The sequence below is a fragment of the Brassica rapa genome, chromosome A06, assembly GCF_000309985.2.
Source record: "Brassica rapa cultivar Chiifu-401-42 chromosome A06, CAAS_Brap_v3.01, whole genome shotgun sequence".
NCBI lineage: Eukaryota > Viridiplantae > Streptophyta > Magnoliopsida > Brassicales > Brassicaceae > Brassica > Brassica rapa.
This window is the reverse complement of record NC_024800.2, coordinates 28,580,241-28,607,411: the sequence shown is the minus strand read 5'-3', so window position 1 is coordinate 28,607,411 and position 27,171 is coordinate 28,580,241. Positions and strand designations below refer to the sequence as shown.

At 36.0% G+C, this 27,171-nt stretch overlaps 7 protein-coding genes across 8 annotated transcripts; 2 read left to right on the top strand and 5 right to left on the bottom strand.

The window, feature by feature from the left end:
- Positions 1 to 1,540: 1,540 nt before the first annotated feature.
- On the top strand, positions 1,541 to 3,477 carry LOC103827987 (QWRF motif-containing protein 9). Its single transcript, XM_033272784.1, has 6 exons — positions 1,541 to 2,312; positions 2,381 to 2,500; positions 2,611 to 2,727; positions 2,830 to 2,919; positions 3,036 to 3,143; positions 3,228 to 3,477. The coding sequence occupies exons 1-6, from the start codon at positions 1,773 to 1,775 to the stop codon at positions 3,273 to 3,275; spliced, it is 1,023 nt and encodes a 340-aa protein (XP_033128675.1). The 5' UTR covers positions 1,541 to 1,772; the 3' UTR covers positions 3,276 to 3,477.
- LOC103827988 (zinc finger protein AZF3) lies at positions 3,420 to 4,304 on the bottom strand. Its single transcript, XM_009103557.3, has one exon. It carries the CDS (start codon positions 4,143 to 4,145, stop codon positions 3,588 to 3,590), a length of 558 nt encoding a protein of 185 aa, XP_009101805.1. The 5' UTR covers positions 4,146 to 4,304; the 3' UTR covers positions 3,420 to 3,587.
- A 1,801-nt stretch (positions 4,305 to 6,105) lies between these two features.
- On the bottom strand, positions 6,106 to 9,188 carry LOC103827985. Of its 2 annotated transcripts, XM_009103553.3 has the most exons (3): positions 9,065 to 9,188; positions 7,154 to 7,357; positions 6,106 to 6,752 (listed from the first exon to the last, which is right to left on the bottom strand). In XM_009103553.3, the coding sequence occupies exons 2-3, from the start codon at positions 7,310 to 7,312 to the stop codon at positions 6,207 to 6,209; spliced, it is 705 nt and encodes a 234-aa protein (XP_009101801.2). In that variant the 5' UTR covers positions 7,313 to 7,357; positions 9,065 to 9,188; the 3' UTR covers positions 6,106 to 6,206. The 2 variants fall into 2 exon arrangements, with proteins under 2 accessions (XP_009101801.2, XP_033128676.1); XM_033272785.1 differs by lacking the exon at positions 9,065 to 9,188 and having other exon boundaries at positions 7,154 to 7,368.
- Positions 8,775 to 10,263, bottom strand: LOC117125897. Its single transcript, XM_033272786.1, has one exon. It carries the CDS (start codon positions 9,188 to 9,190, stop codon positions 8,933 to 8,935), a length of 258 nt encoding a protein of 85 aa, XP_033128677.1. The 5' UTR covers positions 9,191 to 10,263; the 3' UTR covers positions 8,775 to 8,932.
- Positions 10,264 to 10,511: 248 nt separating this feature from the next.
- LOC103827983 (nuclear transcription factor Y subunit C-5) lies at positions 10,512 to 11,314 on the bottom strand. The gene has a single exon (XM_009103550.3). It carries the CDS (start codon positions 11,120 to 11,122, stop codon positions 10,730 to 10,732), a length of 393 nt encoding a protein of 130 aa, XP_009101798.1. The 5' UTR covers positions 11,123 to 11,314; the 3' UTR covers positions 10,512 to 10,729.
- Positions 11,315 to 12,153: 839 nt separating this feature from the next.
- LOC103827982 lies at positions 12,154 to 12,786 on the bottom strand. Its single transcript, XM_009103549.2, has one exon. It carries the CDS (start codon positions 12,632 to 12,634, stop codon positions 12,338 to 12,340), a length of 297 nt encoding a protein of 98 aa, XP_009101797.1. The 5' UTR covers positions 12,635 to 12,786; the 3' UTR covers positions 12,154 to 12,337.
- Positions 12,787 to 18,044: 5,258 nt separating this feature from the next.
- Positions 18,045 to 26,992, top strand: LOC103827981 (probable LRR receptor-like serine/threonine-protein kinase At1g56140). Its single transcript, XM_033272779.1, has 25 exons — positions 18,045 to 18,258; positions 21,495 to 21,628; positions 21,723 to 21,909; positions 21,986 to 22,057; positions 22,188 to 22,259; positions 22,358 to 22,429; positions 22,536 to 22,607; positions 22,762 to 22,833; positions 22,971 to 23,042; positions 23,184 to 23,255; positions 23,340 to 23,411; positions 23,499 to 23,570; positions 23,651 to 23,722; positions 23,817 to 23,882; positions 24,020 to 24,085; positions 24,162 to 24,206; positions 24,288 to 24,349; positions 24,448 to 24,800; positions 24,875 to 25,073; positions 25,160 to 25,318; positions 25,404 to 25,522; positions 25,598 to 25,808; positions 25,891 to 26,125; positions 26,237 to 26,387; positions 26,468 to 26,992. The coding sequence occupies exons 2-25, from the start codon at positions 21,517 to 21,519 to the stop codon at positions 26,828 to 26,830; spliced, it is 3,048 nt and encodes a 1,015-aa protein (XP_033128670.1). The 5' UTR covers positions 18,045 to 18,258; positions 21,495 to 21,516; the 3' UTR covers positions 26,831 to 26,992.
- Positions 26,993 to 27,171: the final 179 nt, after the last annotated feature.

Sequence of the window (27,171 nt, the reverse complement as noted above, 5' to 3'; positions counted from 1 at the left end):
ACTGCTCTGTCTGCCAAAAGAATAAATATGACTTAGCGGCTAGTCCGGGCCTCCTACAGCCTCTCCCTATCCCAGCAGGAGTATGGGAATCTATCAGTCTTGACTTCATCGAGGGACTCCCACCCTCTTATGGCAAGCACTGTATCCTGGTAGTCGTTGACAGGCTCAGCAAGAACGCTCATTTCATTGCTCTATCCCACCCTTACACTGCTCTAACAGTGGCTCAGGCATACTTGGACAACATCTTTAAGCTCCACGGGATGCCTAAGGATGTAGTCAGTGATCGCGACCCAACATTCATGAGTGAGATTTGGAAAGAGCTTTTCAGAGTACATGGTGTTGATCTCAAACGCTCCACAGCTTATCACCCTCAAACAGACGGCCAGACTGAGGTAACAAACAAGACTCTGGAAACCTACCTTCGCTGCATGACCGCTGAGACACCCTCTTCATGGAGCAAGTGGCTTAGCCTTGCTGAATGGTGGTACAACACCACTTTCCACTCCGCTATACGATCAACTCCCTACGAGATAATCTACGGCCAACCCCCACCTCTACACCTCCCCTATCTCCCCGGCGAAAGCTCCTCCCCTATCATAGACCGCAGCTTACAGAAACGTGAAGAAGTGATCAGTATGTTGAAGTTCCACCTTCTCCGTGCTCAGAACAGAATGAAGCAGTACGCTGATGCGCATCGCTCTCCTCGAGAGTTCCTGATAGGTGACTATGTGTATCTCAAGCTTCAACCGTACCGCCAAAACACATTGAAGAACAGAAAGGTTCCACATAAGCTCTCTCCTCGCTTCTATGGACCTTTTCGTGTCATTGACCGTGTGGGTTCGGTTGCTTACAAGCTCTCACTTCCACCTGAGGCTGCAATACACGACACTTTCCATGTCAGTCAGCTCAAGCTCTGCCCAACTCCACCCACCGCTGACCCTGAAATCCCTCAGTACTGGCTGGACCTTGGCAATTCAAAAGAACCAGAGGCTATCCTGCAGACAGAGACTGTTAAGCGACGTAACACCGCAGTCACAAGGATTCTGGTTCAGTGGAAAGGAGAATCACCTGCAACGGCCACTTGGGAGTTCTACAAAGACTTTACCGCCAAGTATCCTCTTTTTAATCCTTGAGGACAAGGTTGATCTGAAGGAGGGAGTATTGTCATAGGATTAGTCATCCATGACATCCTTATCACAAAGGAATATCCAAGCAACATGCTTATCTCATTTCTGTTTTAGTTTTTACTTTAACTTTTCAGCTGTTGAGACAAGTCATTGTTAGACCGTTAGCTGCTCTTTGTCATTTAGTATTTGTACCCCTGCAGTAGCAGAAGAACGTTATCAGAAATAATATCATTTCCAAAATCCTTAAAACCCTCTGTGTTATCTCTCTCAAGAATCTAGTACCTTCGAAGTGATTATTCTCATCTACAATCTCCTTCTAGGCTAGCATTCACCATACTTAGAACTAGCGGTTAGTTCCTAGTGTGGATTATCTATCCTACTGATATCTACTGTTCCACCGCCGAAGTCGAAGCTCTCTGATCCAGAGGCGGACCTACATAGAAGAATGGGGTTGCAATTGACACAGGTTAAAAATAGATTTTTAATTTGTAAGCCTACTTTAGTATTGGATACTGGCTCAGTTGGTTACAGATTGAACCCAATGAACCCTCATTCACGAGTTCAAACTTCAGGTTGTACACATTATAGTCTTTTTTTTCTTTTGATATAAAATCATTATTTACTTTATTTGGGCTTAATGTATGAATGAATTTGAGCCATGACCCAGGTAAAAAATATTCCTGGGTCCGCCACTGCTCTGATCAATGGCCTAGGTCGTCTCTCCAACCTAACTGTCTCAGTAGAAGCGTAGACTTCACGGAAACGTTGAAGAAACCAAAAGGATCTTGCAATAGCGTAGCTAGAGCTCTGCATAATTCATCCAATTCCATGATCCCTCGGAAGATCTCTGTGGATAGTCTTGCATTGCCTTCCAAAGTAGTTTCCACCACGATGATTCCAAAGCGTGAGCAGATTACTCGACCTTGGATGTTTGGTATGACTCCAACTGCTTCGAGTCCTAGGGGAGCCAGCATCGCCAGAGGACTAACCCCTTCCAGAGGGATTAGTCCTTCAGGGAGGATGGTGAGCCCACTCAGAGTGAGAAAGAAAGAGAAGAGCAGAGAGAATGGTGGTGTTGCAGATGATCCTCACTTGTTAAAGCTCTTGCATAATAGGCTGCTGCAGTGGCGATTTGCTAATGCACGAGCAAGTCCTGTTTTCTCTGCACAGAAGATGACAACAGAGGTTGGCAAATCCTTTTGAAAAGTTGATCATAGGTTAGCATAATAATTGTTGGATTAATATTATTGCAGAAAAGATTGTACAACTCATGGATAAGCATCTCTAAGCTGTATGATTCCGTCAGAGCGAAAAGAATCAAAACTCAGCGCCTTCAGCTGAATTTGAAATTGAGATTTATTCTCAATAGGCAGGTAAGTTAATCCGCCTTAATTGTTTCTATTTTCTTGTTTCTTTTGGGACCTCTTTGAAGTTTCTTGAAACTGACAAGAAGCTTATGTCTCCTTTTTTTTAATGTGCGAAGATGGAAAATCTAGAAGAGTGGCTTGTTGTAGAGAGGGATTATGTGAGTTCTTTAGTAGGAGCTGCAGAAGGGTTGAAAGGCAGCACGCTTTGTCTACCTGTTGATTGCGTGGCAAAGGTTTGGCTTTTCTACTCAAATTAAACGCATTTTTTTCCTAAATACTATATTAAAAGTGTATGTGATGGATGCGTGCTGATTGACTGACTCTATCATATGCAGGTAAATGGACAAAGTGTTAAAGATGCCATTTCTTCAGCAGTTGATGTTATGCAGGCAATGGCTTCTTCCATATGCATGTTGCTGCCAAAGGTGACCCATTTTGTTTTCGTTTATTTTAGCAAGGAGTGAGTAGAGGAATGTATTTGACATTTATTGGGTTTTGTCCGCGTATTTTTATACTAAAAACTGAGAGCCATTTTTCTCAGGTAGGGAAAATAAGTTGCTTGGCAGCAGACCTTGCTCGTGTGAATATCAAGGAGCAAGAGATGCTTGACGTTTCCAGAGAACTCCTAAACACAATCTCTGCTCTACAGGTGACAGCATCAATTTCAGTCCCGCTAATATGAACCGTTATCAAAGTTAAGAGATTTTGGTGATCCTTTTCTTCGAATCTGCAGGTAAAGAAATGCAGTTTGGAGACACAGGCTATGCAACTACACCTCTAAGCTGTCAAAGTTACTGAACAAAACCAAGTGTACGTAAGGAGCTCGATCATCTCATTCAAATAGAGATGTCAAACTCTCTTTAACCACAAGAAACCAGATTGTAAATGTTTGATCTTTTTTTTATTATTTCTATTGCTATTTTTCTTTTTATAGATTTAATATTGTTTTAAGTTTATATGAAAAGTGGCAGGCCCTTTAGAACTTACAAGTATATGTTTGGGTAAAAGAATCAACAAAAACTATATTATAAAAAAAATTTGAATCTGTGAAGTTGTAAATTTGGTATATACATAAGAATCCAATAGGCCTTCCTTACTTGAGGCGGAGCTTCTTCGACGGCAAGGGGCTCATCACTTCATCGTCCGGCGAGAATTCATTTATGGGGGTGATGTTAAGGTCCAATCCACGGCTGACGTGGCTAGTAGACCCCACACCTTCATAATTCGAAACAACGCTACTACTTCCATCATAGTGGCACCGCTTGTGGCCGCCAAGAGCTTGACCGGTGGCGAATGATTTATGACATATCGAGCAAACGTGAGACTTCACGGCGGACGGTGTCGTCGGCTTAACATCTCCACCGCTGGACAGATTCCGGTGACTCGCCTTGTGACCGCCGAGAGCTTGGTAAGAGAGAAACACCTTGTCACAAACGCCGCACTTGTAAACGGTCTTTTCCTCCTCCACGTGATGGCGGTCGCCGTCGCGAGCAAGAAGCATGAGGCAGAAAGCGAGGTACTCTTCCTCACTGAGACGGTGGAGATGATCAGATCTGGATCTTTTGGACCGCTTACCTTTGGTCCAGTGCTCCTCGAACAGAGTCGGGACTGGAGAAGCTATCCTCGGTGAATTTAGAGCTTCAAGCGCCATAGTTAGCAGAAGAACTAAAGACTTTTATAGACAGCAGAGAGATAACTAAAAGAAACGAGTGTGTAGAGAGATGTCTTAATAGAAGGTTGAGTGTAGAGAGGATCTTTAAAGAGTTTTGTAGAGGAAGTTGCGTGAGAAGGAAGAGGTGAGAAAGTGTTGTTAAAATGAGTGAGAGTGGGTGGCCAAATTGATACGATAGCAAGTTGTGTAAGTTGCAGTTAACGAAAGTACAGTGTATGAGTAAAATACTAATTTAGAAATTTGGTATGCAATGAGTGGAATACAATTTTGGCACGTTTCGTGATGAGATAAAGACACACAAGTCGGCTCTCAACTCTAATCCTGATTCGTTGAGAGTTGACATATGATTCGAACAAAAACAATATTGTTTGCTTTTTATATAATCTTTAACATTTTTTTTTTGAAAAACTTCTTCTATTAATTCAAACGCTCTTAAACAGAGATAAGGAAAAATATATTTTTAACATATAAAAATCTCTTATATACTAAAGCATTACGAATCAAAAACATTTTTATTATTATTTATGTATATAGTGTTACCAAATTTGTGGCTTTTTTAGAAGAAAAATGTTATAACAATGAAAATCAAGAAATGTAAAAGGTACAAAAAAAAGTAGGAGAAGCAAAAGACTAATGTCAATTATCTACAAAAACTAAAGTTGGAACTATAATTATACTTAAGCAATATAAAATATATTCTTTCCTTCAATTTTTTTTCATACGTAATGTATTTTTGTTTTGTTTTGGAAAATAGATTAATATTTTATTTTTTTCTTAGACTTTCGTAAGATATAATCAGCAAACTTCTATTTTTTAATTTAAAACATCTTTCATTGTAAATAATTTAGTTTATATAAATAATGTTTGTGCATAGCACGGAAAATCATATTCCCTCCGTTCTTAATGATAGACTTTTTAGAAAAAAAGTTTGTTTCACAAAGATGTATTTTTGTATTTTCTATGAAAAACTGTAAACTTCAAAAAAATTAATTTATTTTATTAAATAACTATTGGTTAAAAATTATTAAAAATTAAAAATTACAGAAAACAATACATTTACTATGGTAGTTTAATGTGTTTTCTTAATATGTGTGAAAATACTAAAAAGTCTATATTTTTGGAACGGGGAGAGTATTAGTTAAGGATATAAACCACTAAAATGTTCACATATAATTTAAAAACCACAGTCATAATATGTTAAATCATTTCTGAATTTTTTTCGTATTATCATATATTTGATACGACTCTTTTACCTTTAAAATATACCTGTTTTCATAAATAACTTCAATCTGTGATGAAATAAAAATAACTCTCCTAAATTATATATAATGTTTAAGAATAATTTACAAAACACTTATAAATTTTTATAAACCCAAATCCACCTCCTAAATACTAAATCCTAAACAATAATCATTAAATCTTAAACTCAAATGTTATAGTATTTGTAAACGAATGTGTTTTAAAAATAGTAGTCTATAGCATTTCAAACAATTTCTCATCATTTTTAGTTTACTCCTTTTAAAATTTCAAAAGTTTCAAAAATACTTTTAAAAGCAAAAATAGAAATTCGTACAAAAAAATGAAATTAACCAAATAATAACCATTAAAATAATCAATATTCATTCACGTAATAATATACAAACCCTAAACGAGTGTTTGCTTCAATCGTTTTTTTGCTTTTGAGTTATTTGATTTTTTCAAGTTTGATTTGTGTTTGTTCATAACAGAAAATACAACAAAGCTATGGGAGTTTAGTTTGCAACTAGATGAGACAATCTTCTTAAAGTAGTTAAAAACTACTTTTTATCCCTATTCAAACAATGATATAGCTATTGTATAAATGTGTTTATATGGATTGAATAAATTTAACATACATTAAGAAAGGGTGTAAAAGTTCTTTTGAACTAGTCAACATTCTAACTCAGGGTACAAATGCACAGACGAACATCGTTTGAATGGTTTTAAACTCTTTGTTGTTTCCATCCATTGTTATTTTGAATGTAAACAATAATCAACCAGTACGATTTTTTTTCCAATTTATCATTTACAAACGGAAATTTTGGCGACTGCCGGAAAATCAATCTGGTACAATACCCAAACAAGGCCTAGTGAAGACACAAACACTGGTAACGGCCCAAACATCCATAGCAATAGCGGTACAGAAACGCACATAACTCTATTCCCAATCATAGCCATAAAAAACCCTCTCTCCAACACTAATCTTGTATACTCCCTAAACGATCCAGTCCCCGTCAATTCATAATCGCAGTCTCCTTCATGCTTTTTAGCAATCGCGTTTATGAGGAAATTGGCATCCATCAAGTAACTCACGGCAAGTGAGCTGAAGAAAAAGCTCACTGCAAGAAGCAGAGAGGTAGATGCATACTTCAGGACGAAGATTGTAGGATTTTTGGAGCCAAAAACAATGTCGTCCGCAGTTGTGAAGAGGTGGCTCGCTTTGAACGCGTTGTTAGTAACGGCAGCTAGAGAAAGCAAAATAAGAATGGAGACTGAAGCAGTGAGAATTGTAACCATTTTTTTGTTCCTCAAGCTTTGCACTGCCAGCATCCCTGTTTTATCGTCACCCTGCATTTTCGTTATATATATGATCAATAAGTTGAGAAAAATTATTTAAACAAATAATGTCTTAACAATAAGACTACGAGGGATACGAGAGGGAGAAACTCGTGAAGCTATCACGAAACAAACCTACCTAATCAAGAAAGTTGGAGAAAACGAGTTACTCTTCTAAAAACTGAGTTAAACTTGATGAGATCAAGATTGTTTTAATTGTAAAAATGCAATCATTTTTGCCTTATCTTTAACAAGTTCTAATATTTTAACTGTCTTTTGTAAATGTACAGAAAAAAATATAGGCGTAGCACTTTGATATTTTTCTACCAGTATAAAACTTTGATTTTTTGAAACGTAAATAAAATAATACAAACGGTTTTGTTAACATAACAACTCGGTAAACAAGAGATAACCTCTTTGATGTCACGGAACCAAGATTTGCGTTTGGAGGAATCGATGCCAAGAGAAGTACGGGAAGGATTGTGCTTGAAGGTGTTCCAGAGGAAGACATGATATCCCACTGCTATGAACACACTCAAGGGCACTAAAACACTGTCTGTGTCCACTTTCATTCTCGTTTTCTCCTTATCTTGTTCAGTACGAACTTATACTGAAGTCTAATTCGCATTGACAAAGGAATATGTATATATAAAGATCAAAAGTTAGTGTGGCCGAATGGGATTCATAGTCAGATATCAAACAAACATATGGTGGACATCTCTCCATGTGTTTGCCGGTATTTTTTGGACGTATACGCAACTCATTCTAATACAAAATTTTCAACATCTGACTATACACCCACTTTAGACACTAACAACCACTATAAACACATTATATGCTTAGAAATAAGCAATAATGCTTTATTACGAAATATGGTTGAATCGTGTTGCATATGAGCCGAATTCAAAATATTGTAACACTGCCGGACAATTGAAATATCATAAATCAAATATGTTTTTTTTTTTAACACAGGTCAAATGTCAAACACATCATCATATAATTTTTAATATATTACATATGACATCAATCAACTATCTGAAATATATGCAATATAGATGAACAATTTTTCGAACAATGCTTCCATGCACGATGTTTTGCATGTATATTACGTCTTTTATGGACAGATTATTTCCACACCCAATAACCACCGAACAACGAACTACTCTGCAAGTATTATTTTGGATTTGTCCTATAAGCTTTGCATTCAAAATCTGCAAAAACTTGTATCATTTGGAAACTGAAATTCAAACCCGGTATAAAAACCTTTAAACCTTGATCATTAGGCTACCGTGCTTTCATAAATCAAATATGCTACGACAATCAAATGCAATGCAACACAAAGCTATTTTTTCTAGATACTCAAATCTCTGTTTAGGCACATAACAAATCGTTAGGTTATTATTATAAAATGACAGAAGTGACCTATAAATCTCCAAGATCCACTAAAATGGTCGGCTGTATAGATATGTGGTGGATTAGAGGTGGACAACACTTTTCTCATAATAAAAATTATCTTATATAATGGAATCTGCTATAACGAGAGTAGAAATATCAAACACTCATTTTAAGATGAATGTACCTAGATTTCAAATCCAACAACAATACTCGTGTATAATCTAACCAATGATTTTAATATTTTTTGCAATTATATATTATTGAATACAAATTTGATATTGTTTAATATACAATTTTGAAAATCTAATTATATCTTAGAAAATATATGTAAATCTTGTTTATTTAGAAAGCCATATTAAAATCTGAAAGAATATGAGTTCATCTAGATGCTTTAGTTTAAAATCTTGTAAATCCTTATTACGGATCTAACATTTTCCGAAATTAACAGCCTAACAAGTTTTCTTAAAAACAGTAAATGGGGTATTTGCAATTCTTAATTGGTCTATTTGTTTGTTGTATGTATTTGAGATATGGATATACAATGTAAGAATGTTTTATTACTATTTATTCTGCACTGCTCCAATGTAAATGAAATTAATTTTTTTCCACTTACATTTTTGTTATTTATTCCATTTTTACTGTTCTCTTTCCGCATCGTTTAGTCTTATTTTGTTGAATACTGCTTTTATATTTTTCATTAGATCAATTTGCTCAGAAATATATGGTGAAGCTGTAGAATTTATATTGCACCATGGACAATTTACATATGACAGAAAGAAGAAATCTAAACAAATTAGCTAGGTGTTCTGGGAGATAGGATGGATGCTGGGAGAATTTTCGCCACGGCGACAATTTTGACAACGTCGACAAATTAATATAACAACAACGATAAAGAAAATAAAAAGCATCATCACAGGAACCATCCATACCTTGAACCATGGAGGATCTTTTGGGAAGATCAATGCAGCTTCTTCATCTTTAACTTCGTACCGCGTAAAAGATTTGATGTGTCTTATCTCGTTGTTTAGGAACAACCACCATATTTTTCTTCCCATCTCCCCAGCTTCCTTCTGGAGATGGAGAAAAAATGACAACACATCAACAGTTGCTCAGAGAATATCTTTATGATAGATTTCATGTGTTTTGTTTAAAGGTCTATTTTTAGTCTTTTCCTATATTTTATATAGAAGTTTGGACATTTGCTATTTCTGGTCTCTCTTGAAACTTGAGCATGATAGGGCGACTCATAAAAAACAAGACACCCAAGCAATATGCTCTTGTAATAGAAAATGTATTATCATCTTTCTCAATTTTGTTAGTCAGAAATTTATATAAAAACGGTTTGTTGTTTTGCTTTAGTCAGTAAGATTATAAAAGGGAAGACGCGTACGGAATCTCTAGTTTTAGACTTATGACATGAGACGTGGAAAATTTCGAATCGCAATTAATTCGGACTGTGATGAACCGATAATACTACTAAACTAGTTCATCGTTGTCACAAGGGAGAGAAAGAAGGTTCAGTTTATTTGCTAGGAAAAGGTTAAAATGTCATAACTCTCTGGTGAATGTTTTGCATTTCCAACATTGTAGATGTGCGCATCATCAACAAACTGAAAACTTGAATGACAATGCATAATTCACATATTGGACAGAGCATCCAACCCATAAAAAAAAAAAAGACTCGACAACAGTTTATAATTTATCAAAGTCAGAACGGCTTAAGACCACCATCTAGTGTATTGTTGAGAAACGGGACAATTGGTTATATATATATTAATCTTAGGACCACTTCTGACTTTAAATTTTTTCTGTTCCATTTATCCTTTTGAATTTAATTCGAAAGACAGCAAAAAGTCTTATCTCGTTTGGTAATGTGACAGGGATTTTGTTAGTATAAGATCTTACCGCTTGTTATTGCATAGCACAACATAGTCTAGTCTAATTTGGTACAAACTGTGCTATCTATCAGCGGATTCTAAACACCAAATAAGCAACAGGTTAAGAGTCTAAAACAGAGACGCCTGAAGATGAGCTGAAGGAAGCAGCTGGTTTACTCTGTGGTCTGCTGAGAATAGTAGCCTTCATGAGCAAGATTCATGCTCCAGCTCATCGTCTTGCTAGGTTGTATGATCGTGCTTGCGAAGGAAATGACTCAGAGATCATTCTTAGCGAGTGTGTGCAGCTAGAGCCACGGTTTGTGGACTGATATTAGTTTGTTAAGCATGTGGGAAATGATGTTCCAAGGTCTGTACATAACCATATCAATTTGGTTTATGCAATCTGATGTTGAGGAAAGTTTCAGGAAAAATAAAGGTTGGGTCATACTCATACGTACAAGTGATTCTCTATGCTATTGGTTATAGAGCCATGGAACAATGCTTTTAAAGCTGCTTGTGAAAAACTTTGACCACAAGTATACTCTTATAAGACATTTGTTCCTTTTGTTTAACTTCACCAATCAGACACACACACACACTGTTCTACTTTGGTAAAGATAGGCATAACAAGAGACTAGAGAAGATTGAAACATAACATTAACTACTTTTAACATAACAAAAACTCATAAACATGGAGCAAAGAAGAAGTTTGGGTTTTTAAGGGGAATCAACTTTCGCCTTGCCTTTACTGAAGAAAGCGTCGATGCGACGGGTCCCAACAGGCGGCGGATTCTTCTCCGACGCCGTTTTGGTGACTCGGACGGGCTGAGCGGAAGGGAGAGGGAGCGAGTCGAGGAGAAAATCCCTCGTGGGCTGGTGTCTCTTCACGGCGATTCTCAGGTGATCGAGGGTAACCGTTTTTCGCTTCTTCTCCGCCGCAACTAGGGAAGATTTATCGGCGAGGAAGCGGAGGAAGAGCTCGGTGGAGTAAGTGACGAGGTGAAGAGCTTCCGAGTTGATTTTGTTGATGTCATTGTCCACTTTCATTATCTTCTTCACTCTTGTGATTGGAAACTCCGGTCGTGTCGTCGTCTCTTCTTCTTCCGCCATGTAATTGATTTTCTCTTTTTTTTTTTTTTTAGAGAATTGACTATAAAGTTTGTTTAGGGTTTTGTAGATATCTCCAAATGTGGGGATTTTATTTTCGTTTACGCGCTTTATCTGGTATTAACAGCGCGGGAAAATGAAAAAAAAATTTATACAGATTTTAAATTTTGAGTAATTTCGATAAGCTTATAAATTTTGAAAAAAAAATTGAGATTTAAGAATAAAACGAGAGAAAATAGTATTTTTGTGAATAACTTAAATTCATAAAGAGAATTAGACAAATAATTTGCTTTTAAAGAAATTACAAATTACTTTTGCATTTGACTTCAAAACTACAAATTTTATTTTAGTTCATTTCTTTTTTTTCTTTTTTTTTTTAAACTCTATTTTAGTTCATTTCCGTAAAACCCAAAATCAAGTGTTTAAAATTCGTTCTTTTTTATTTATCTTGGTTCATTCAGGTTTTGTTAGTTTAACCAATATATTCCGTTCGTGTTTCAAAAAAAAAAAACAATATATTCTGTTCATTTAGTTGCTATGTACCAAACCAATCGGTTTTTAGATTTCAAACCAAAGCAAGACTTCCATAAATTTTAAAGACGCCGACCGATTTCAACTGGATATTAACTGAAAACCAAAAATTTCCGTTGGTCCGCTCAGTTTGCTTTGGTTCCTGCCGATTGCCCAACTCTAATATAAAGTTTGACGCACATGCTTCCTTCCAGAGTTGCAAGTAATCATCCTCCATTAACAAGTACAACTGAGATGTAACAGATCGCATGTAGTTGTGAATTCCTGCTAGTTATGTAGGCTTTGGAAAGTTTATTCTAATGTTTGTATGAACTTGCGCACTCTATTAAGTAGATGAAGACAAAGTGAAGCAGTTTTGCTTTCTTAACATAGCATTCAAACATTTTAACTAACGATCAAGAACTTCAAAAAAAAAAAAACTAGTTTATAATAGGCTATTAGCTTTGATTATTTTAGTTTGTATAAGAACAGAAAAAATGCAAAGTGATAGTTCGTAAGCATAATAATCATACAAATCAAAGAAATTAAGTTTTTAAATCTTTACTATGTTTTTTAATACATATGAACAGATAAGAATCCGGATTCAAGTAATTCCTATTTTCTCTTTCTGTGAAACAAAAGTACATACAATCAACTTACGATACAGATAGAGAGAGAGAGCAGAAGAAAATATACAAATATGTGGAATCAGAAAGGGCGATTCGGTGGCTGAACCGTGATCCGAACCGGTAAAGGTGTACCGGTTCCAGTACCACCGCAATTGCTACAAGCCGCACGACCCGAACCGGAACACCTACGACACCCAACATCTCCATCAGACCATCGAGTGCAGAAGCACGTGACTCGTCCTGTACCGTTGCAGGTCGGACAACGAGGGAACGGACCACCGGCCATAGGCTTTTGGTCAAGAACCGATTTGACTAAAACCGCGCCGGCTAAGACGCTAAGACCTGTGGCTAGCTGGGTGATGACGATTGGACCCATTTTGTGTTGAAGCGAAAGCTTGCGAATTTTTGGGGATAACGCAGAAGTAGAATCGTGAGGAGATTGTAGAAGAGAGACGTCCAAGAGAAAGATTTCTTTTCTTTTTTCAGTTTTTTCCTACAAAAGTGTGGTCTTATTTGATTTGGTTTGGTTTCGGTTTATTCTGTATTTTTTAAGTAAACAAAATGAAATTAAAATTCTGAGGTGAGGAATGGTTGAGAGATTGCACACGTGGGCTAGCTAGGGCTTAGTTCTCTTGTGAGGAGATGAATTAGCCACCCGTAGGTTTTGAGACTATTCCAGTTTTGGATTTGGGTCTCCACTGGGCCGTGAAAAGTATACATTTTCTACAACTTTCAGTTTTGTTGAAGAGAAATCTATCAAGGACATTTCTTGAAAATGTGATTTAGTGAAAACTGAAATTTTAGTTTCATATTTATAGAAGAAGAATGGATCACCACACTAGTGACCATCCAGCCAACTTCCGCCTAGACAAGCAGGTCGTGGCTACGGTCAAAGGACTTCAGCTCTTGACGAGATAAGGAGATATATATGAAAACGTCCGAGAGACTATCCGATAAAAATCTCAAGACAGGTTCCACGCATCGATCTCGAAAGCAGTACATACGCTGTTGCTCCTCTTAAACAACTATCATTACCTCGCTAGAATCACACATGAGTCTAATGAATTGGGGGCTAACTACTAGTAGGGATGTTAACATGGGTAACTACCCATGGGTTTACCCAAACCCACTAATAATGGGTTGGGTTTTTACCCGTCTAAGATTTATTGGGTCGACCATGGGTATTAATTTTAAAACCCATATTTATGTTGGGTAAATACAAAAGGGTAATGGTGTACCCATGAGTTTTCAGTTTTATTATTATATTTTCACCATTTTAATTAAATTATATAAAATTTGCAAAAACGTTTTTTTCCGTCAAAATCAAAAAATGAATTTTCCGTCAAAACCGTAAAAATAAATTATCTCACAGAAACCAAAATATGAGTTTTTCCGCCAAAACCGAAAATCGAGTTTTTCTGCCGAAATCGCATAACCGAGTTTTCCCGCCAAAACCATAAAACCAAGTTTTCCCGTCAAAACCGCAAAACTGAGTGTTTCCGTCAAAACCGCAAAACCGCAAAACTGAGTATTCCGTCAAAATTGCAAAACCAAGTTTTCCGCCAAAACCGCAAAACCGAGTTTTCCGACTGAAAACCGAAAAATCGAGTTTTCCCGCCGAAATCGTAAAACCGAGTTTTCCCGCCAAACCGCAAAACCGAAATTTTCGCCAAAACCGCAAATCCCAATTTTCTCGCCAAAACCGCAAACCCCAATTTTCCCGCCAAAACCGCAAAAATCAATTTTCCGCCGAAATCGAAAAATCATGTTTTCTCGCCGAAACCAAAAAGCCGAGTTTTCCCGCATAAACAGAAAAACCGAGTTTTCTCTCCAAAACCGCAAGCAAGTTTTTTTGCCGAAACCGCAAAACCCAATTTTCCCGCCGAAACCGAAAAACCGATTTTTCCCGCCGAAACCGAAAAACTGAGTTTTCCCGCCGAAACCGAAAAATCGAGTTTTCTCGCCAAAACTGGAAAATCGAAATTTTCTGTTGAAATCGCAAAACCGAGTTTTTTCCGCTAAAATCGAAAACGGGTTTTTCCGCCAAAATCGTAAACGAGTTTTTACGTTAAAACAAGTTTTTCTATAAAATTGCAAAATCTTGTTTATATATTAAAGCTCACATTAATGATATTAATATTTTACATGATTTTTTTAGAATAAATAAGATAATACTTTGGGTACCCATGGGTAAACCTATACCATATTGGGTTATTTTCTGGGTCTGGATTTCAAAATTGATGTTTATGGATTTTTGCGGGTTGGGTATAAACTGGGTTGGGTTATTTGTGGGTTGGGCTGGGCTGGGTTATTTTACCCTACGTTAACATCCCTAACTACTAGGGTCAAAATCCATATCATTGAGATCAATGTCAACAATTATTTCAGCACAATGAAATGTATTGTAACTCCCGCTCACACGGACGAGCCAGATAACGTGGGCATAGAACATATGTAAAGCCCTAAGGCAAGCCATTTTGTCTTCCCATTAGTTAAAAGTCTTTTATTTCCACAAAAACATTTGCATATCGACAAGGTCTCTCTTGATAACAATGTTGAAATTATTGGAGGAAAGAGCCACGAAAAATACAAAATCTAAGAAACAGTAGCTGATGGAAAGTGTCGGATTGGAACCATCTGCAACTGGATCATTATAGTACCAGTATCGACAACTTGTTTTGATTCACTCATTGCCGTGCCTAGTACGCTAATTATAAATTCGTGTTTTATCTATTTACTTTGCCGACAGTTTGATGTTTAAAACAATATTTAGATTTCTATTTGATATTGTGAGTTTATATAAAACCATTTCTAGTGGTTTACCTCATTTTTTCCTGTAAGCTCAAAATCAGTTGTGATTTATTTCAATGGTTTCTCTCTTTTTTTCTCTTAGTTCTTCAGATATTCATTTATCAACTTTATAGTTATCTATCACTAATAACACTTTTTATTTGATTACATTCGAAATTATATTTATTTATTTTAGATTTTAAAACTTTATCTAAAATCTAATTTTATTATATAAATGCCCTAAATAATATGATATTGTAAATATGTATAAGGTGATATGTTGCCTAAAAAATGGCAAAACCTACAAATATTAGATAAAGCCGGCCAAGGCCATTTTAGTAATATGTGGAACTTCTGAGATTGAGTTGGTATTGAATCAAGTCGGGTCCGTCTACTCGTGTGGGTGTCGGACGACAATAAGGAAGGGGTGTCGATAGACGCTTCTTCTAAATTTCGACTCTGACATCTGACTTTTGATTTCTTAAACTGCTACGATTTTCTTCCTCCATAAGTTTTTAAATACTATATAATCTTCACCTTGCTTTAAAACATATCTAGACCTAAAAATAATCTTAGATAAACTTCAAACACAGAAAATAGACTCTAAAAAGAACGTATATTAGAATGATCTCGATCGATTACAAGGGGGAAAAAATTGATATTGGCAAAAAGCAATGAAATCGCTTAAAGGAAAATTTAAAGTTATGAAATATAAACCCTAGTTGCTATGCTGTTTTCTTGTTGAATGTGAAATATATTTATAATATATTGTAATATCTACAATATTAATATTAAAAACCTTTATGTTATTCATGTGTTTGATCGGATTAAAAGTCATGTGTGAACCCGGTTTATTTTGTTTTGGGAATTTTTTCGTAGTCGTTTTACTCGAACCTGAAAACCAAACATGAACAAACCTATAAAGACCAATTTTGATTTTTTTTTCTTGAAATTTATTATTAAAAAGCTACAAGCTATGACTAAAGTCATACAGTTTTGAACAAGTAATTACAAAAGAAAAGGGTGCATATAATAAAACCAGAAAAATTGAATCAGAAATCTGATACATATTATTAATTAGGAAACAAATGCATCTAGCCGTGTCCACCACGGTTCCCATATCTGCGGTGAGAAGACTTCAGGAAATTTTTCAATTGCAAAAGTAATTCACGCAGACTTCTTGCGACAGTGAAAAGACTTCGAGAAATTTTCTGACAAACTTCGGTCAATTGAAAAACTAACTTATTTATCCGAGAAGACTTCTCCGGATTTTTCGTTTTTTTTCTTAACAAAGGAAATTTAGAAGATTTCTAAGGAAGTTTTCTTGATGGAGAACACATCTAGAGAAGTCTTCTGAAAGTTTTCTTGAAGTCTTCTGAAAGTCTTCGCGAACATATCTGAAAATAAAAAACGATTTCATACCTAGAACCTGTGAGATGACTTGCTTAGCTTCTCCAAGCACCCATAACTTCATTACAAAAGCTACCACATCGGTTAATGACCAAGGATCAAGAGCTTCAATGTCTCTATGAATCTTACAAAGTTTAGAATTAAAATCTTGGTTTTTTGGATGAATTTAAAAAGAAAGAGAACGAGAAGTGATTTGTGTTCATAGGTAATGAGATATGAAAAGTAAAAATCAAAACTTTGGTGCATTAAGAGCTTGAAATGGTGGTTGGTGTATTGATGGCAATAACAATATTGTAAATATTGGGTGAAGATGAGGATTATAAGGTAATATATTCATTTTCAGAAAAAGAAAGAAAAAAAATGTAATGGCATTTTCGTGAATAACTCAAACTTCTAAGGTGAATATGGTAAAAAAAAAGAGACAATGTGTAGAATATCCCTAATGAAGGTCCAAATTAGCTGAATACCCATAATTATGGATAACCCAAAAAGGAGTAATATTTTGACACTGTGCGGACGAAAATATCCTTATGCTTTGTCGAAAACAAGTAACTCTAGATCTATCAGCTAAATATTTACATAGCAGGTAACAATCTACATACCAACTAACATATCCGCTAATAATTTCCGTATCATCTAACAATCTATGTATCAAACAAATGTATCGACTAACAAATCATATATCAGTTAATGAAACTATTAACACTTAATTAGTTATCTATTAAATAGCTCCAAATCTATTTGTAACAGCTAACACTTCATGTATCGATTAAGAATCCATTAAAATCTAAATAATATCAGGTAAGTAATAAAATACCTGCTAACGTATATATTATCTAAAAGTTGATTGTGATTCGAAATTAGAAACATTGGAATTGTGGTGAGATAATAAGATTAGCATTATGGGTGTCAAAAGAATCAGAATAAAAAAATAAAGATTTGTGTTGAATTAGAAGATGATTTGAAGAATTTGTACGAGAGATAAAGAGATTAGAACACATAAAAGGGAGAAGAGAGAGAGAGAGAGATAGGAATAAGGATATTATAGTCATTAAAAATATTAAAAAGAAACAAGGTTATATGGCAAATTACATGGGTTTCTGGGTGTATCTACGCCAATTACTCAAAAAAAAATTCAAAAAACGTGGGTCATATTTGTATTTGACTTAAAATTTTGAGTTATATTTGAAAAAGTCCAACAAACTAATGATATTACTATTAAAAAATTATAATTTTTTAAAAAACAATTCTAGAAAATTCTGAAAATTTTATTAAAAAATGGTATAATTATAAAAATAAAATTAAATAATATCTCAAAATTTATAATGTCATATCTGAATATATTTATTTTGTGATGTTTATGAGTTATTACAATATTATAAAAAGTTTACCAAAAATATAAATCAACATTAAATGTAATGTATGAATTATTAAAATATTTTATAAAGTTTACCAAAAATATATATTAACATTAAATGTAAATGTTCATGTCATATTTAACAGTTAGTCATGTCATCAATTTTACTAGACATGTCATATTTTGTTTTGCAAAAATAGTGATAAAGATAGTATGTGGCAAATCACTTCGCAAATAATGTATATGAGATTTCGGTGGCGTCCGTCTATCGGTATAATTATCCATTTATTGGTTGATATATATATATATGTCAAGTCAATATAAATAACTTTTTAAAGAAAACAAATTTAACACAACATTTAAGGAGACTTGCACACGCAAAACTTAAGCTTTCAGTGTACTAAGATAGACAGAAAACCATTATTGTGAACCCAAGAAGAAGAGATACACTACAAGAAAACGTAAGTTTAACGAGGATAATTAACGAGGAAAAATAATCCTCGTAAAAGTACGTTGATTTTACGAGGAAAGTACGTGGAAAAAGAGAAGCATCGTTATTTCGTCGTAAGGTAACGACAAAACAATTTCGTCGTAAAGACGATGTAAATTGACGTGGCTTTTACGAGGAAACACTATTTCCTTGTAAATACCACGTAAACTTCGCGAGTTCTTTACGACGAAATACTTTACGTGTACTTAACGAGGAAATTTTGAATCCACCAACTTGGTAGGTAGCTCACGTTTTTTTTGGCCATCCAATTAATTTTCGTCGTAATTTCACACGAGGCTATACTTTTCACACATATGAGTATGGTAGACAGCGGACGACCAGTAACTATGGAATATGTGTGAAAGGGGAAATAGATTTCTACGGGATCTTGACGGAGATTATTGAAGTCGAATTTCCAGGGATATTGAAGCTGAAATGCGTCCTCTTCAAATGTGAATGGTTCGATTCCGTCGTCAACAGAGGTGTTCGGTCTAACAAATTCGGTGTAGTTGATGTCAACGGTGGACGAAGGTACAACAAATTCGAGCCTTTCATCTTAGCTTCACAAGCAGACCAAGTTAGCTTCCTTCCATACCCTCGAATGAGAGATTCGGGTATAAATTGGTTAGCTGTGATCAAAGTTACACCTCGAGGACGAATTATCAGTGGAGAAGAACCACCATTGCAAGAAGAACAGATAAATGAAGTCGAGGAACCTGAACAAGAAATTGATGACATCCTTCTCATTGATCCGCGTAATCACGAGTACGAAGATCTTATCGACGATGCCACAGACGAAGCTGTTGAAGACGAGTTTAATGAAAATAATGATGTTTCTAGTGATGACGAGAATGTTGATGTATCCGATTGATGTATTTGATTTTATGTAGTTTATTTTATGAATAAGATAATGTGGGAGTTTGATTTATGAATAAGGTAATGTGAAAGTTTATTTTAATTATGAATAAGGACTTGTGGTTTGGGGTTTGGAATATTTTATAAATAGGGTTTGAGGTGAAAGAATAGATTGAGGTTCAAGGGTAGATGGGTTTGGGGTTTGGAATATATGAAGTAGAAGATAAGGAAGATGGGGTTTGGAGTTTCGGATTTTAGGGATTTATACGTAATACTCGTTAATTCCTCGTAAGCCAAAATCGTCGTAAGGTTGTCGTAAGGCCACGAGGAGTTTACGACGAAATTAAAAAAAATAAAGAAAGCGGGGCACGCTAATTCCACGCAAGCCAAAATCGTCGTAAGGTTGTCGTAAGGCCACGAGGAGTTTACGACGAAATTAAAAAAATAAAGAAAGCGGGGCACGCTAATTCCACGTAAGACTCTCTGAGTGAATGAAAATAAGGAATTGTGGTTTGGAATGAAAATAAAGATATGGTTTGGAATATATAAAGTAGAAGATAAGGAATATGGGGTTTGGGGTTTCGGGTTTCGGGTTTTAGGGATTTAAATGGAATACTCGTTAATTCCTCGTATGTTAACGTCGAACTTACGACGAATTCCTCGTAAATACCACGTAGGACAGATTCGTCGTAAATACCACGTAGGACAGATTCGTCGTAAATACCACGTAGGACAGATTCGTCGTAAATACCACGTAGGACAGATTCGTCGTAAATACCACGTAGGAGAGATTCGTCGTAAATACCACGTAAAGTAAATGATGAACGCGGCCCACTTTAATTCCACGTAGGACGGAATCGTCGTAAACACCTCGTAACCAAAATCGTCGTAAACACCTTGTACCGTAAAAACTAGAAAAAAAAAAGAAAAAGAAGAAATATACTGGATTTACATGTGGCAAGACTTCCAGCAATTATATTACTTAAGTCTCACCAACATAAATTCCAATATCTTCTTCTCTTCCTTTTTTTTCAAATTTTTATAATTTGAATAGGATTGGATTTGAGAGTATGAAGTGAGATAGGGTGTGATTTGGAAGTTTGGGTGTGGGTTGAGAAGGAGAGTTACGGGTATATTTATAGGGAAGCTTTCCTCGGTAATTCCACGTAAGCAAAATCATCGTAACGTCCTCGTACCTAAAAAACACGGGCCTTTGTAATTCCTCGTAACTTCCTCGTATAATAAAACGCGGGCCTTTGTAATCTCTCGCTGTTTCGTCGTAAAAAAAAACACGGGCCTCTGTAATTCGTCGTAAAATTACGAGGAATTTGCGACAGAATGTAATCTTATATATACACCCCGAGCGCTCACTCTTTCTTTCCTCTCTACTTCCTCTCCACTTCCTCTCCACTTCCTCCCTGTTTCGTTGCAATGGTAAGCCTCTCTAATTCCTCTCTAATTTGGTTAGTTTAGGTAGATTAGGTGGTTAGTATAGGGAATTTAGATAATTTTACGGATCTTATGTTATTTAGTGTTGATTAGGTGGATAATGTTGGAAAATATACTGTTGACGGAAATTTAAAAAATTAAATTTTTTTCTCAGGTTCGAAAAGGTAGACTTACTGCCCATTACAGAGAGATGTTCGGTGAGCCAGGTAGTCACCAACCGACGACTCACATGCCGAGGCGGATGTAACGGCGAGGAGTGATGAATTCTACCGGGCGATTAACGACCCTTAGTTCTTTTTAATTTCGGTTCTTGTATTATGAATTCAAAACTTATTTATATATAAAATATTTTGGTTTTGATTTTTTTAGAATTTTAATTTTATTAATAATTTAAATAATTTTTTTAATTATAATTTTTTTTATTTCTGTAAAATAACGAAACGAAGTAATTTCGTAGCTATTTTGCGACTTCTTTACGTGGAAGCTTAACGAGGTTTTTACGAGGAAATGTTTACAAGGAAATGACGTGGAAAATTCACGTGGTCTTTACGAGGAAAGCTATCAAGATATTTACGTTTACTTTACGAGTATTTACTTTCGAGTTATTTACGTGGCTTTAACGAGGAATGGCTTTCGAGGTATTTACGAGGAAATTTAGCGACGTCCTTACGTGGAAGCTTTACGTGGTCTTTACGACGAAATATTCTTCTTCGCTTTTACGACGAAATTATTTCCTCGCTACGTTACGACGAATTAGCGAGGATATATGCGTTACGACAAACATATAACGACGAAACGGGTTTTCTCGCTAATTCCTCGTAACACTGCTTTTACGACGAAATCACGAGGAAAACTGCCCTCGTAAAACTTGTGTTTTCTTGTAGTGATATCAAAACTTCCTTCGACGATGATGCCCACGTGTCTGCTCCTCATCGTCTGGTTCCTCTTGTGTATCCCCGGTTCGCTTCACCTTGTTCGAGCTCAAAACCTTACCCGAGCCATAACTGATCCCGACGAAGGTCTCTACTCTGCCGTTTAACACTTTAAAATAATTAATTTGAAGTTGTTTGGTTTAAGAACAACTGACGTTTGTTGTGGGATAATAAACAACAGCTGAAGCTTTGAACTCCATCTTCGCGGCTTGGAAGATCCTGAGGCTGAGGGAATGGAACACGAGCAGCGAACTTTGCTCGGGCAACGCCATCGACGATAACATCAAGATCGACGACCCAGCCTACAACCCTTTTATCAAATGCGACTGCACATTCAACAGCTCCACAATCTGCCGCATCACGGCCCTGTACAGTACAGTACAGTCTCTCTTTTTTTGTTTGTCTTCGTGCATTCACCCACTTAATATTGCCATGCTGTTACAGAAAGGTTTTTGGGAAAGATGCAGTAGGACCTATACCTCCACAGCTCTGGACTTTGATATACCTCGAAAATTTGTATACACTTTACCTTTAACTTTTTTCATTTTCTTTTTTTTCAACTTACTTTTTTCATTTTCTTATCACCATAAAAAAAGAGCGTGCAAAAGCATTCCGTATACGTTAAAATCACATGCCTCTTTTTCAGGAATCTGGCTCAAAATTATCTTACAGGCTCCATTTCTCCTGCAATTGGAAACTTGACTCGAATGGAATGGCTGTAAGGCTGTTGATTGAATGAAACCTTCTTCTTCCTTCTTTTTTTTTTTTTCTTAACATAACTCTTTATTGCCTTCAACTGTTTTTCGACTACCGTAGGACTTTTGGTATCAATGCCTTGTCTGGCCCTTTTCCCAAAGAAATTGGTTTGCTTACAAACTTGAAATCTCTGTAAGCTTCTTCTTAACAATTAGGAACTATTAACAATATCATAAATGTCAGAGTTTGATGCCTCCTTAATATTAAACCTATTTTGTATATTTTTTTCTGCATGCAGTGGTTTTGGTGTAAATAAGTTTTCCGGTTCAATACCACCTGAGATTGGGAATTGTACAAAACTAATGAAAATGTGAGAATGTACAAAGTACTTTTGATGTATTCATTTCTGCCGTGGTTTTAGTTCAGATATGAAAATTTAATTAGTAACCTTACAAAATCATATTATGTGAAAAAAAATCAATAATTCTATAGTGTTGTATAAACCTTTATATATTTTATTTCAGATACCTGGGAAATTTTGAACTTAAAGGGGGATTACCTTCATCTTTTGCTAATCTTGTAAAACTTGAAGACCTGTAAGATTTTATTTTCATTAAATTCGCATATAATTAAGATTTATTATTTTATTTCTACATTTATATATATATATATATATATATTACATTAATTTTGGTTTTGGCGTGGGGTGTTTTTTCCTTAATGTTCGTACCAGTTGGATTGTCGATCTGGACGTTACTGGTCGGATACCGGACTTTATAGGATCATGGACCAAACTTCTCACCATGTAAGAAGATTTCATTTTCATTGAATTATGTAACGGACTTGTTCCACTGCTCTTGTTTGCTATACTTACTTCTACTCTTATTAGAAAAGGCCTCATTAATTTTGAGTTTTGAGATTCAAACTGGTACATGTTTTACCTCAGGAGAATTCACGGAACAGGCTGGAGTGGTCCAATACCGTCTTCATTTTCCAACTTAACTTCTTTGAATGAACTGTATGTGTTGCCTAGGTTTCAGAAATCATTATTGTTCATATCTTTTTCTTTGTTTCTCTCCACATAATCCGTTTCTAAATGTAGGAGGCTTGGTGATATATCCAATGGTAGCTCTTCTCTTGACTTCATCAAAGACATGAAATCTCTAAGAATATTGTAAGGCAAAGTCTACTCTAAGTCATGAACTGTTTCCCTCTCATTCTCTTACGTGTATATCATAATATGTGATGCTATGTGTCGCAGAGTATTGAGGAACAACAACCTCACTGGGACCATACCCTCTGATATCGGGGAATTCTCAAATCTTGAACAAGTGTAAGTATAACATTGCTGAATTCCCATTTTTCCCATCATTGAACTTAATGTGTTACCGCGTAATTCATGGCTGTTTACAGTGATTTGAGTTTCAACCAACTGCATGGACCAATTCCTGCTTCGCTTTTCAACTTAAATCAACTTACTTACTTGTAAGTTTTCTACTTTTTTGGGTCTTTGACTCTTTTGCACTCGTATCTACCAGTGATAACTGTTGAAAAAATTTGTTGTCTTCTTATTAATTAGGTTTCTGGGAAACAACACGTTGAATGGTTCTTTGCCGACTCAAAAGAGCCAGGGTTTGAGCGATATGTGGGTTTTGTCTTTTATAATTAATTAATCATCTTTGAAAGCCAGACTCAAGATATATATATATATATTCAGACATCTTTTTTGGAGTATTTAACATATTCTGTAGATTCTAAATCATTTTTCTTTTATTATCTCAGAGATGTTTCATACAATGATTTGTCTGGTAGTCTCCCTCCATGGGTCAGCTTACCAAACTTGAAACTGTAAGTAAACAAAACACAAGGTTCATAAAGTAAATATCTATTAGAATCATAACAAAGGTGTATTTTATTTGTGCAGCAACCTTGTTGCTAACAACTTCACCTTGAAAGGTCATGACAAGAGGTGATTTTATTATATAAAGTTCTTGTTGATGCCTGAAATTCCAGTTTCATCTTTTTAAATCTGATTTCATTTTGTTAAAAGGATTTTACAAGGACTGAAGTGCCTGCAGAAGAACTTCCCCTGCAACCGAGGCAAAGGAATCTGTAAGTGTGACAAAGAGATATCATCATAACCGTTGTTCTCAACTGTGCTTGTATTTTCTGTTCGAAAAAAAATATTTACTCTATTGACTGGTGTTCAGATTCTGAGTTTTCCATCAACTGCGGAGGCCCAGAAATGCGGTCAAACGGAGAAGTATTTGAGAAGGAGGACGAGGATCTAGGAACAGCTTCATTTTTCGTGAGTGATGTTCAGAGATGGGCAGTCAGCAGTGTAGGATATTATTCCGCGCGTAGAAACAATGTATGGATTATCAACACTTTGAACGCGGAGCTTTACAAGTCAGCAAGACATTCTTCATCTTCCCTACGGTATTATGGGTTGGGGCTAGAAAATGGAGGCTATACCGTAACACTTCAGTTTGCTGAAATAATTATTACTGATTCTTACTCTTGGAAAGGTCTAGGAACACGACGTTTTGACATTTATATCCAGGTTTGCCCTACTGCTTTATTGTCTAATAATATAATATTCTTGCTGAGTTCTGAGACCTAGCTCCACTTTTTCAGGGACGACTTGTTGAAAAGGATTTTGATATACGCAGAACAGCTGGTGGAAATACTATCCAAGCAGTTCAGAGAAAATATAAAACAAATGTATCAGAAAATTACCTTGAAATTCATCTTTTCTGGGCTGGCAAAGGAACAGCCGGTGTTCCTATTATGGGTACGTATGGGCCACTAATAACGTCCGTCAGTGCAAAACCAGGTATCACAACAACCTTCAAACTCTTATGTTTTTTTCCTCTATGCCCTCCCTGATGCAGAGTGTTACATATTGTTGTTGTTGTTAAGACTTTAGACCAACTGTGGGAAACATGCCACCATCAAAGGAAAAATATAGCACCGGTACTATCGTGGGTGTTATTGTTGGCCTTGGACTTGTAAGTATCATTGCAGGTGTGGCCATCTTCATGATCCGAAAAAGAAATAAGCGTTACACAGATGATGCAGGTGATCATAACAAACACAAACAAACCTTGGAGCTTAATTAAATATCATCTTTCCTATTGATTTTTTTTTGTTGTTGTTGTTACAGAGCTGCTTAGTATGGACATAAAGCCTTACACTTTTTCTTACTCTGAACTTAAAAATGCCACCCAAGATTTCAATCCCTCAAGCAAGCTTGGAGAGGGAGGATTTGGGTCTGTTTATAAGGTAAGCCCCCATGCCCAAACCAACAATATAACTAATGTCCATGTGTGTTTTGTTATGATATAACACATCCAACAGGGAAAGCTAAATGATGGGAGAGAGATCGCGGTGAAAGTGCTGTCGGTTGGATCGCAACACGGGAAGGGACAATTTGTTGCAGAAATTGTAGCAATTTCTGCAGTTATGCATCGCAACCTAGTACAACTTTACGGGTGTTGCTACGAAGGAGATCATCGTTTGCTCGTATATGAGTATTTGCCCAATGGAAGTCTCGATCAGGCACTATTTGGTAATGAACATAAACATGACTTGTTTTAATCTTTGCTTCTCTGTCTGTCAAGCTGAATCACTAAGTTCTTTGGATGTTGCAGGAGGTGGGAAGACTTTATATCTTGATTGGTCAACACGTTTTGAGATATGCATGGGAGTAGCTAGAGGTCTAGCCTACCTCCACGAGGAGGCGAGCGTTCGCATAGTACACAGGGATGTGAAGGCTGGTAACATTTTGCTTGACTCTAGTCTGGTCCCAAAAGTTTCTGATTTTGGGCTTGCAAAGCTATACGATGACAAGAAAACCCACATAAGTACCCGAGTGGCAGGGACCATGTATGCATTCTCAAACATCAGCTTTTTCTTCTTAATTTGCAACATAAATATGTATATATATATATAAATGTAATTATTTATAACACACAATGTTGTTTGTACAAATGCAAGTGGATATCTTGCGCCAGAGTATGCCATGCGTGGACACCTAACAGAGAAAGCAGATGTGTATGCCTTTGGTATTGTGGCTCTTGAGCTGGTGAGTGGAAGAAAAAACACTGATGTGAACCTGGATAATGAGAAAAAATATCTTCTTCAATGGGTAAGTCTTTGCTTGTTAGTCAAAATTTTGATTGGAAAAATGGAGCCGATTTTTAATATATCAATTTATGGTGTACACAGGCATGGAATCTACACCAAGATGGCCGAGAAGCTGAACTAATTGATCAGGAGCTGGCTGAATTCAACATGGAAGAAGTGAAACGCGTGATAGGAATTGCTCTGCTATGCACATATTCATCTCATTCCTTGAGACCACCAATGTCAAGAGTGGTGGCTATGCTTTCAGGAGACGTTGAGGTCAGTAAGATAACCTCTCAGCTAGGCTACCTAACCGACTGGAGATTTGATGAAAGCTCAAGCTCCTCTTTCAGTGCCTTTCAAACTAAAGACACAGGCGCTTCTGGATCTTTCTCGACGGGCTTTGTGACACCCAAAGACGGAAACTTTAAGCAACTTGGAGTTAAGATCAAGGAGGGAAGGTGATAATGTCACATCTATCTATGATGTCTATACATATATAGACCTTTGTGTACGGGAGATGACAATGTCTCCTCTATTTATGATGTTTGTGGTTGGAGAAACATATTTCACTTTGATTTCAGTAATGTGCTCAGCACTTCATAATGAGTTTGTCCGCCGATGAAATCGAATAGAATATGCTAAATCAACTTCTACACCGTTGAAAATAACATGTAATATATGTTAGTCATGGCATAAATTGTGACAGGATGGAAACAACGACGGATTAGGATTTCAAACAACCAAAGATTTTAACATGGTTTTGCTCAGAAAACGACTGTGGCGGTTAATGGAATTACCAAATT

What these genes read in the sequence shown, in the direction of transcription:
- LOC103827983 (XM_009103550.3), bottom strand. Translation starts at nt 11,122, where the DNA reads ATGGCGGAAGAAGAAGAGACGACGACACGACCGGAGTTTCCAATCACA.
- LOC103827985 (XM_009103553.3), bottom strand. Translation starts at nt 7,312, where the DNA reads ATGAAAGTGGACACAGACAGTGTTTTAGTGCCCTTGAGTGTGTTCATA. An exon ending in GGTTCCGTGACATCAAAGAG is followed by an intron (nt 6,753 to 7,153) that starts GTTATCTCTTGT and finishes ACGAAAATGCAG; the next exon opens with GGTGACGATAAAACAGGGAT.
- LOC103827987 (XM_033272784.1), top strand. Translation starts at nt 1,773, where the DNA reads ATGAATTTGAGCCATGACCCAGGTAAAAAATATTCCTGGGTCCGCCAC. An exon ending in CACAGAAGATGACAACAGAG is followed by an intron (nt 2,313 to 2,380) that starts GTTGGCAAATCC and finishes ATATTATTGCAG; the next exon opens with AAAAGATTGTACAACTCATG. An exon ending in ACACAATCTCTGCTCTACAG is followed by an intron (nt 3,144 to 3,227) that starts GTGACAGCATCA and finishes TCGAATCTGCAG; the next exon opens with GTAAAGAAATGCAGTTTGGA.
- LOC103827988 (XM_009103557.3), bottom strand. Translation starts at nt 4,145, where the DNA reads ATGGCGCTTGAAGCTCTAAATTCACCGAGGATAGCTTCTCCAGTCCCG.
- LOC117125897 (XM_033272786.1), bottom strand. Translation starts at nt 9,190, where the DNA reads ATGGGAAGAAAAATATGGTGGTTGTTCCTAAACAACGAGATAAGACAC.
- LOC103827981 (XM_033272779.1), top strand. Translation starts at nt 21,517, where the DNA reads ATGATGCCCACGTGTCTGCTCCTCATCGTCTGGTTCCTCTTGTGTATC. An exon ending in TTGACTCGAATGGAATGGCT is followed by an intron (nt 22,260 to 22,357) that starts GTAAGGCTGTTG and finishes CGACTACCGTAG; the next exon opens with GACTTTTGGTATCAATGCCT. An exon ending in CTTGTAAAACTTGAAGACCT is followed by an intron (nt 22,834 to 22,970) that starts GTAAGATTTTAT and finishes TGTTCGTACCAG; the next exon opens with TTGGATTGTCGATCTGGACG.
- LOC103827982 (XM_009103549.2), bottom strand. Translation starts at nt 12,634, where the DNA reads ATGGGTCCAATCGTCATCACCCAGCTAGCCACAGGTCTTAGCGTCTTA.